This window comes from Nematolebias whitei, chromosome 9, assembly GCF_014905685.2.
Source record: "Nematolebias whitei isolate Nwh7 chromosome 9, NemWhi1, whole genome shotgun sequence".
Classification (NCBI taxonomy): domain Eukaryota; kingdom Metazoa; phylum Chordata; class Actinopteri; order Cyprinodontiformes; family Rivulidae; genus Nematolebias; species Nematolebias whitei.
The window spans coordinates 25,653,769-25,664,799 of NC_056506.1; the positions used below are offsets into that span (position 1 = coordinate 25,653,769).

The 11,031-nt window shown below is 40.2% G+C and overlaps 1 protein-coding gene across 1 annotated transcript in view; it reads left to right on the forward strand.

Moving 5' to 3' along the window:
- Nucleotides 1-6,980, forward strand: part of LOC119414498 (SH3-containing GRB2-like protein 3-interacting protein 1) — a 42,505-nt gene extending 35,525 nt beyond the window's left edge. The window contains exons 16-23 of the mRNA XM_037681594.1: nt 991-1,141; nt 1,613-1,724; nt 1,926-2,081; nt 4,901-5,033; nt 5,233-5,435; nt 6,393-6,457; nt 6,553-6,717; nt 6,824-6,980. Of these exons, the coding sequence (XP_037537522.1) occupies nt 991-1,141; nt 1,613-1,724; nt 1,926-2,081; nt 4,901-5,033; nt 5,233-5,435; nt 6,393-6,457; nt 6,553-6,717; nt 6,824-6,846 (1,008 nt within the window). The 3' untranslated portion in view covers nt 6,847-6,980. The remainder of the gene's footprint in view (nt 1-990; nt 1,142-1,612; nt 1,725-1,925; nt 2,082-4,900; nt 5,034-5,232; nt 5,436-6,392; nt 6,458-6,552; nt 6,718-6,823) is intronic.
- Nucleotides 6,981-11,031: the final 4,051 nt, after the last annotated feature.

Sequence of the window (11,031 nt, forward strand, 5' to 3'; positions counted from 1 at the left end):
CTACAATCTTTTAAATTATTTTCCCCTCATCAGTCTATTCTTATATATACTTCATAAGGACCATAGTGAGAGAGGGGACCAAGAACCTGAGCTGTAGAGATCTTGCATGGAGGTGGGACTAAGTTCCACAAGGACAACTAGAACTGCAGACCTCCACTGATGTGGGCTTCATTGCAGAGTGGCTGGTTTGTAAACCTCTATCTGGTGCAAAACACTTAAAATCTGCTTGAAGGACTCTCATAGTGTGAGTGTTAGAGAATTCAGAATGAGTGTGAGAATTGTCTGGTCCGATAAAACCAAGATTGGTCCGTTTGGCCTCAATTCTAAATTGTATCTTTAGAGGAAACCTTGCATCACTTGTCCAACATCATCTCAACAGTGAAGCATGGTTGTGGCAGCATCATGATGTGGGGGTGCTTTTAGCAGCGGGGACAAGGAGATTGATCAAGGTTGAGGGAAAGCTGAATGAAGCAAACTACAGAGATATTCCTAATGAAAACCCTGTCGTACAGTGCTCAGGACCTCAGACTGGGTCAAAGGTTCACCTTTGGGAAGGGTTGAGGGACAACTCTGTAAATGTCCTAGAGGGGAAAAGCCAGAGACATGACCTGAACCCTATCAAACATCTCTGGAGAAATCTAAAAATGGCTTCATCAGTGAATCCTATTCAGCCAAACTGAACTTACGAGGATTTGTAAAAAAGAATGAGAAAATTCCCCAGTCCATGTGAGCAAATCTTGTTCCATCAAACCCAAAAAGACTCAAGACTGGAACTGCTGGCAAAGCTGCTTCAACAAAATTCTGTTTCACTCTGTCAGTATAGAATGTAAATTAATGAGAAAAACAAGTAGTAGCATCAGGCTTGGACAAAGGGGTCTGATTTTTTTTTTAACTCACTGGAAAACAATGTTTGGTCTTAGTCATTAGCTGTCTTTGACTTGATGCTGTTTACTTCTGATCAAAGTCTGTCTTGTCCGGTTTTGTTTCTAGAGTCGGCCGTTCAGTCCACCAGTTTCGGGTAGTCCACCACCTTTTGCACCCCTGGCCCGTGCTGAGAGCTCTTCCTCCCTCTCCTCTATTACGTCACACAGTGCAGCGTCGACTCCAACCTTAGGAAAAGACCTTATCATGCCCACCACAGGTTTACAACTCGCTCTGTGTCAGTTTCAGTCCACATGGTGTCTGTTGTCGTTGTTTGTGCCTCACCGTCTTGTTCCTTTCCATGATTTTTGTTCCTCATGTGTCTGCTCACCCAGAGGCCTCGCTGCCTTTGGTATGGTTTGATCACGGCAGGTTTCATTTAGCTTTTGAAGGTAAGTTGAGCCACAGTGCTACTGTAGTGGTGTCAGTGCATGAACAGGAAGTACATACCCAGTTTTTTATCATCTGTGTTCACACAAGTATTACTGTACATCCCAAGTTCTGCTCACAGAGAACCCTGAATCATACATAGTGCAGTTTGATTTTAGTCTGTTTACTTTCATTTTTCCAAATCTGTGCTTTCAAAATATTCCTGATTTCACCTTTATGTTAAATATAATTGTGCTCTGCAGAAAACACATGCTCTGTAGAGATGTTTTATGGGTAATTTTTGTATTTCTGTGGGTTTCAGGGTGCTCCAGAGGACCCAGTCCTCTTACCATGGGACCCCAGGACACTCTGCCAGTTGCAGCTGCTTTCACAGAAACTATCAATGCATATTTTAAAGGCGCAGACCCAACCAAGTAGGTATACTTTCCAAAACTGTGTCCTGCCAGTGTAGAACAATACAAATTATTTCAGTTTTCAGTGCTCTTGTATTGTTGTAAATATTAAAAGTTAGAGGACAATCGAGAGTAGACTGAGATGGTTGAGAGTTCAGTTTGTGTTTCTGGAAGTGGATGTTTTAGCTCAGTTTCTCTTTCCACCACAAATCTCTGTTGCAGATGTGTGGTGAAGATCACAGGAGAGGTGGTGCTCTCCTTCCCTGCGGGTATAACCAGGCATTTTTCGAGCCACCCACCTCAACCCATCCTCACCTTCAGCATCAGCAACTACAACCGACTGGAGCAGGTCCTCCCCAACCCTCAGCTGCTGTGCTGGTGAGCTTACAGTTAAAGGCAAACTCACGCAGTAGAGCTGAATGTACTAGTTTTTCCTCAGGTATGTCTCACTGGGAGATCATCAAACTCCTCTCTCACCCTATTTAGCCAGCCGTTGTGTAACTTCTGTTATAAGTTGGCTAATGGGTGACATAAGTTGGCTAATGGGTGCAAAATTGCTGATTTGTGCGATGGTAGTGCTGGATGGTCCATCGGTCACAGTGAGACGTCATTTACACTTACTGACAAAAAAAGTAAAGTAGCCAGACACAGGTAGTGGAAATAAGATGAAACTTCATGTTTAAAGGTCATTTGACTGAATACTGTATCAGATCAAATAAACTGAGTTGGCAACACAGACACGTTGCTGGTCCCATGTCAGTGGGGTCTGGTACCCATTGGGGCTAGATACAAATGTCAAGTCAATACAGAACGGATTCATTGAACTGTTGTATCCTCCTGCAGCAAGTCATTCCACAGCTGCTGGAACTGGGCCTTGAGATCCATCAGGTCACCACTGGGTTGGAGTTGAAGTCTGAGCTGGTCCCACACATGTTCAATTGGAGAAGGATCGGGGAACATGGCTGACCACGGGAGGACCTCAGCATGACACAGACAGTCAGACACTTGTGTTCAGTTCAGTTCAGTTTATTTATATATAGCCAATTCACAACAAGCATCTTCTAAGTCAAGGGTTCCCATTCACTGGACTGGGGACCAGTATTGGGCCTTAGATCATATGGTATCAAGTCGCATAGAAAGATAAAAAGTTTAATTTAGTTTTTTTTTTCTATTTGCAGTAGTCTGTCTGGTATTTTATTTTGAAAAGCTATCACTTCTGTTTGTGCAATTTCAATCGCAAATATTTTCATGCACTGCTGAGCTCTCAAACTAACTTCAGCAAAAATTAGTAACCAACAAACATAACAAGAGAGCTTCTTTGAAAATGGGAAAAGGCGACCGGATATAGAATGAAGCCATGAAACTATCAAAACTGTTTGGCTACGTGGAGACTAAACATGCTTCATTAAAAGATAAGCCTTTGGAGTTTACTTATTTTTAAGAAAGAAAACAAAACATGAACACAAAGGTCAGAAACAATTACTGAAGGCGACCACTTCATGAATGTGTCTGCACTGAATGCATCGTAGTTAGTTGTTAACTGCATTGCTAAAGTTGGAGTTGTATTAAATCAAAAGGTTAGGGACCCCTAATCTAAGGGTCACTGTACAAAAACATTCACATTCATTATAAAATGTCACTTGGTACCAGGGTGCTGTCTCAGTAAGGAGAAGACATATGGACACAAAATGCCAGCACTTAAGAGTTATCGTGGCAGACGACCTGAAGTCATGCCTCTGACTCCCTACACCATGATGCCAGGAATCAGTACCACAAGTTTGTCTCACATTGTAATTGGAGAATTGGTCCTCTCCCCTCAGCACATTGGGAGATTAAACATGCACCTGATCGTTATTCGTGGTAATGCAAAGCTGAGATTTTTCAATATACAACAACACATCTGTCTAAATCTTCTGGTTACGACAGAACTCCAACCGATGTTAATATGTTAATATCAGCCCACACATGGCACAGTGGACTTGTAGTTTGGCTGATACCAATCATTGAGACAAGATGTTGTAATGAGTGTAATAACTACAGTATGTCCAAAAGGTAGGCACAGATGCCAGGGGTTCATAATGTTTTGTGCACAATACCACTTTATTTATAAAGCACTTAAAACAGCAACAAGAACAACCCAAGTGCTGTACAGCAAAAGCAAAACAAGCAAATGACACGGGATAAAATACATTGATCCAAATAGGTAAAGTTAAGAACTAAATGGCTAACATTATAGAATACAGACAAGTTAAAATCAGCTCACACAGTGTCAACAGTCAGGGAATAAAAGTGTCTTTTCAAACGAGACTTAAAAACAGTGAGAGAGGGAGCCTGCCTGATACGCAGTGGTAAGTCATTCCACAGTTTTGGACCTGCAACAGGGAAGGTCCTGTCACCTCTGAGCTTAAAACGAGTGCCTGGAACCAATAAAAGCATCTGGTCTGCTGACCTCAGAGAGTGCTGTGGGACATATGGCTGCAGCAGATCAGCGAGATAAGAGGGGGCAGAACTATTCAGAGATTTAAAAACATATAGAAGGATTTTTAAATGAATTTGAAAGTGAACCGGGAGCCAGTGAAGGGAGGCCAGAACTGGAGTAATGTGCTCTCTTTTGCCTGTACCAGTTAAGAATCGGACTGCAGCATTTTGAACCAGTACTATACAACAGTACAACAATCTTCTCTTAATGTGCTCTGTCGTGAGCAACCAGACTTTTCACAATATGTATGGATGCCTTCATATACACATTTATACCATCCTTGGGACATTATGACATCTGTATGTCCCACGTGAGCGGCAGTTGAACCATACAACCACCTGACCTACTACAAGTTTACGATATGATCTCTATCCAACTTCATTAAGTGCAGGTAGTGCTGCCTAATGTGTTTATGAGGGATTCTCTGGGTCTGCTGATCTTCACTCACTGACTGACTGTTGGTGTGCTGGCCTGATAACACTATTGCTTCAGCTGTGATGCCACCGTTCATGTCCTCTGGTGCCCATTCTGACGTGACAACTCCTATAATGAAATAATTTCCAGACTCAGATCTGGTCTGCACACTGACCTAAACACTGGACCTTTCCTTCTGGTTGCTGGACTTCTTTTTGTCAGTGAGTGTCGTTTTTAATTAATGTGGCATTTGTGATATTCATGCTGTGTTTGTTTAATAGAATGTGTTCTTGCCCTCCTGTAGTGATGCTACAACTGACGTTATGGACTCCAAGGAGTTCTGGGTAAACATGCCTAACTTGATGAGTCATCTTAAGAAAGTGGCTGAGCAGAAGCCTCAGGCAACATACTACAACGTGGATATGATCAAATACCAGGTATGAAATGTTTAGTATAAAATATTTCCCCCTGATTGAGGGAACAAATGTTGTCCCAGGACACTGTGCAGAACATTCACATATGAAAAAAGCCTATAAGTGAAAGTTATCTAAGGAAACGAGTAGATTGTGCTGAATCTCCACTTCGTGGCAACCTCCCATAGAGCATCATATTTTCTTCTTGGTCTTTTCTCTGTAGGTGTCAGCAGAGGGAATTCAGTCCACTCCTCTAAACCTGGCAGTGAGTTGGCGAGGGGATGCCACTAACACAGACCTGAGAATAGATTACAAATACAACATGGAGGCCATGGCCGCACCAGTACCCTTATACAATATCCACTTTGTGGTCCCTGTTAATGGAGGCATAGCCAGACCACAGGCCATGATCCCACCTGCCACCTGGTAAGAACTCCTTACAGTTTCCACCTGCCATCCTACCAACAAGATCCTATTTATGTTTAGTACTGTTATGTAAGAATCCTTTGGACCAAATGATTGCATGGGAAAACATTCTGGAGAATATTATTTTTTCTGTGGTTGCATGCTGGGTACAGATACAAACCCTGAAGGGACATAACAACCAGGCACTGGCTGGTACTGTAGACAACATCCATCCATCCATCCATCCATCCATCCATCCATCCATCCATCCATCCATCCATCCATCCATCCATCCATCCATGTTTTACCCACTTCTTCTTTTTCGGGTCATGGGGGTCACTGGTGTCTATATCCAGCTATCACTGTGCGAGAGGCGGGGGACACCCTGGACAGGTCTCCAGTCCATCACAGGGACACATAGAGACAAACAACCATTCACTCTCTCACTCACACCTAGGGACAATTTAAAGATACCAATTTCATTTATGATAATTAAACCCTGGGTTTTATCCTTGGCCTATTCCCATGCATTTAATTTTCAAGCAAACTTTAAAAATAGTTCATATTGACAACAACTTTTATTTTTCTGACGGTCTTCTTTGTGGTAACCAGCAGCTGTGAATTGTCTGAGCCGATCACCATTCAGTTGAGACAAAAAAGAGAAAGTTTTCTGAGATAAGAGCTCAAAAAAAGCACACGTTCCTTCCAGTCCACCAACATTTTGAGATCTTGAGATGTGTGATTTTTTTTAGTATGTTGTGCATTTGCTGACTCCTTTCTAAATATTTATTGTTAATTTTGGGTTTAAGCTCCATTTTGCCTCAACAGAACGCAAATATTAAAAGTGTTGATTTTGTATAAGCACACCTCATTTGCATTTTTTCTGTATTAGCATGGACACGACCTACTGTAAATGATTTACTTTTTATTTACTAACAGCAACATGTTTTGGTAATGTGAAATTATTTTACACCGAAGGAATCCAGAGGAGCAAACAATCCAGTGGAAAGTTCAGAGCCTGTCACATAGGTCTGAAAATGGAGGCAAGTGTGTGTCATTTAAGGAATCATATTTTACAATATTTCTTAAAAGTATTCTCTTAAAATACAAACTCAGAGATAATGTTTGTGTTATATAGGTGTAGGAGCTCTACTGGGCCGGTTCCAGATGGAAGAAGGTTCCTGTAAACCCTCCCAGCTGGCAGTCCAGTTCACCAGTGAAGGAAGCACCCTGTCCGGGTGCGACATCCAGCTCGTTGGGACCGGCTACCGGCTATCGTTAATTAAAAAGAGATTCGCTGCAGGTCCGACTGAGTGTTCGAAGTGTTGGTAAAATAAAAAAAACTTTGCTTCTGTCATCTGAAAACACAGAAACTAACTGCTGAACATTTCTCTTTTGTTGTTTCACAGGAAAATATTTGGCAGATAATTAGTTTGACAACTGAACCAAGGAAATCTCTGGCTTTCGACTGTGAAGGAATCCATCCCATGTTTAGTGGCCCTGAGAGTTCATTCTTAGCTAACAAATGGACTAAGTGGTTTAGAATGACCAGAAAACAAATTGACACAAAAAGATGATGTTTGATTTAAGCCCCGTGCACATTACTTTGAATATTTTTTGAATTAGAGATTTTCTGTTATGTTTGCGCCTCCCGTCCACACAGAAATTACTTTTGTAATATGATAAATCAGTTTTTAAAACGTTTTCTAAAGTGATGCTGTATTTTTACTGCCTCTGTGTGGGCTGTGACATAGCATCCTATTTTGTCTATGCCCACTATGAGTTGCTTCAGAAACTAAAACAACAATGAAGCCTTTTTTTTTCTTTTACAGTTTTTTCTGCATCTGGCTCTCTTCAATCTAACCCGACCCTGTTGCCATTAAAGTTTAGTCTTGTGTTGAAACGGTTAACTGAGAGGAAAATATTATTTTCTAGTATTCTGTCTCACATGGCAGCAATTGTTGGGGATTACCGTAATTTCCGGACTATTGAGTGCACCTGAATAAAAGCCCTGCCCACTAAATTTAAAAAGGAAAAAAAAAATTGTACATATATAGGCCGTACTTGTATATAAGGCTAGAGTGTCCATGTTGTAACATGAGATATTTACACCGAAAATTTGGTTTTAACTTTTAATTAAATACGTACCGGTAACATACACAAATACGTACAGTAAATGTTATTTTCAAAACAGTGCCTGTAACAGCTGGTTAAAAAATTTAAAAAATAGCCTACCAGGAAAGGTCATTGAACACTATCTTCATCTTCCTCCTGTGCATTCAAACCACAAAAGTCTTCTTCGGTGTCAGGATTGAACAGCCTCAGAAAAACGTCATCACTCATCTTCAGTCTCTTTCCTGGTCACTCTCAACGTCACTCTCAACGTCACTTTTGTCTCTAGGCAAATTCATGATTTGATGTATGATTACGCTTATTTCAAGTGGTTGCAAATACTTCATTGTGCTCCATCCAGCACGGGAACTCCCTGGGGGCACAACGGGGAGGGGAGGAGAGAATGGGGGCGGTGGCTGTCAAAGTCCCGCCCCCATCCCCAATGAACCAATGAAACCAAGCTTAATTGGTCCACTGTGACCTGCTCTGTAATTTTAGTCAGATTATTTTAAACTTTATTTATACAGGTAGACTCACTGAGTCACAAGGACCCACCCCCCAGGAGAGACATGTATTGGGCAGCTATGTGAGCGCCCAGGTGTGATGAGGCTAAATGTTTTGGCGGCTTACTCAATAACCCGTAAAAAAAAAAAAAATCCATAAATTAGCCGCAGCTTCGTATAAGCCGAGGTGTTCAAAGCGTTTGAAAAAAGTAGTGGCTTATAGTTCGGAAATTACGGTTTTTAGAGACACAGAATTGTGGAAAATTATACAAGTTTTTAAATGGAATCATATTAAATAACACATTTGCAAACATTTGGGCCAAAATTAGCTTTTTAAATGAGTTTTTAAATGAAAATTCTCTAGAGAATCCTGTTTGCGGTTAGTTTCAACCCAGTGAAATATTAGTATTACAATGTTTTGGAGAATTTTTAGCCAAAATGCAAATGTTCTTTCTCGCTACCTACTGGTGAGGCATCGGTATATCAACGTTTTTATTAGAATGTGTGAACGGAAAAATATTTAAAAATAGATAATTGTAAAAAAAAAAAATCCAGAGTAATGTAGATGGGGCCTTAATGACACTATGTTCAGTAGACTGATCACTGCTGAGTTTATGCAAGTAAATACAAACGATCATCTGTGCACTGATAAGAAGTATGGAGTCAAAGGGAAACCTTTAGTCTTTGTTATTGGTAACTGTAAAGGTCATTGTGGATTTCATATACTGATCCTGCCTGATTTAATGGAGTTTATTTAGTTTAGCCACTTAGAATGGCAAATGCACTGTAAGAGACAATGTGAATAATCATGTACTATAAGAACAATCTTAAAGGTGGAATCCTAAGATAAAAAATGTGTGTATTTTATTTGGCAACACAGTAAGCTCCGTGTTACAGCCACTGGAAATTTTATTTTCAGTGCGAGTCTCCCTAACGTCATCCCAGCATCAGTTCAGCGATTAAAGGCAACTGGTTACTTCAGAACGACCTGCAGAATCCAGCACTTTGAACATTTAGGTGAAGCTTCATGGACATATTTGAAGATTTAATACCCATTAGATGATGATCACATCCATATTCTTCCACATGAAATGTTTTGTAGAGAAATGGTCACAAACATGAAAGTACTTGATCAAAACCCTTCAATAATCAGTGAATGTTTCTTTTGCTTATTATTTTGTGTAAATTGCTGAAGTTTAAAACTATTTACTAATGTGCTGAAATGTAATAGTTGCCCATTTTTAAACTGCAGTGGTTTATAAATGTGTAAACTATTTCAAAGTGAAGAATAAATACAGATCTGTGTTCAAGCTAGTCACTAAAGCATTTCTCCACAAAAAAAAAATCGATGTGCAAACAAATTGATAACTCTTTGTTCTTAAAAGTGAGTGATACAAGCACTAATGCCATAACTCTGCCTCTACACCTAAAACCAATCCAGGTAATTCATTTAAAGCAGTTTTACGTAAAGAAATGCGCAGCAATGCTGGGATTTGTCAAAGTTCTTAGAAGGGTCCTTTATGCTGTTTTTTTGTGGCAATTAAGGGGAAGTTTTGAAGTTGATACGTACTCTATAAATGTGTGGGTAATTAGTTCTCCATGTGGACGCCCTCGCTACGTTTGACATGTGCAGTCAGGTGTGTGAGGGCCATACGCTGAGGAGGACCTTTTAAGTTTCCAAAGAAAGCCACAGCGTCCCGAGCAGAGAATTGTAAAGTGTTGCCTTTGATGCTGCTTAAAGGTTCGGCCTATTTTTTGGCCTTGATCTTGATCGAAGTCTTGAGTAGGATTATTGTGATCATTCAGAATAATGGAATGAGACTGGCTCTATTCAAGTCCCTGTTTTATTTTCTTACTTTTTGCCGTCTTGAATAAATGTTTTATTGTTTTCTAATAGCAATATTGAAAGAAAAAAAAAGTACATGTAAAAAGGTGTACATATAAAAGTATGTTTTGAATATTTGTCTGAGCATTTGGATGTGTCTGTGATTGTCTTTTGGTTTGTTGATGTCAGCACTGATGCTGCGTTTAGTTCTGCATAAGGCCACACTACACTCCAGAGGAAATCTTCCTCAGCCATGGATCAAAACGTTACCGCATGAGAGTTTGCATTCGTCCCTTACCCATCTGTCCATTTGTATCACGGTCATGATGTGTGCGCTGCTGTGTAGGTGTGCTTTGCTTTCACTTAAAAGAATAGTTCAGCCTTTTTGAAGTGGGTTTGTGGGACAGTTATGAACATTGTTTCCTGTTAGCTATTAAAACATTGATTTGAAGAAACAAAGTTTAAGGCCAATTTGCAGTGATGTAAAGGTTTATGAAGAACCATTTGCATTAGAGCTGACCGATATGGAAATTTTGGCTATCGTCGATACCGATATTGGGAGGGGAAGGCGACCACCAATAACCAATATAATGGCTGCATTTTTTTTTTTTAGCTTTGTCCACCCTGAAGAATCTCAGTAAACAGCGAGTGCAGTGGGACTTGTTCATTTAGCGCAGCTGTTAGCAACTGTGAAGCTAAGCTAATCAGATCTATGCTATACGTACTCCCACTCTAGATTTACAAGTGGTGAACTGGTCAAAAAATACAGTCTTCCTAACGTCTGTTCACATTGTCTATCCTCCACTATTCACCATAAAGTTATCATGTGTGTTACAAAATATAAATTAAACAAAGAAACACCCTTACCTGTTCATTGTTTAAACAGTCAGTCATGTACGGTGAAGGTCTAATTAGCATTGATAGCAGCAAAGTCTTTTTTTCTTTGCAGAGAATTACAGATTTCAGACAAACAATGCATTTCATTGAGGACGACAAAGATAATGTTACTAACACTGATATATTTTACCGCTACATTACATTTATTGTTTTGGCTAAAGTTTTACAAGGCAATAGCCTATGCTAGGTTATCTAAACGTTAGCTTGCTAACTTGAGAGGCACATAGCTAATGACAAGCAGGTGTGAGGATGGAAGAGAATTTATTATTGTTGACATTTT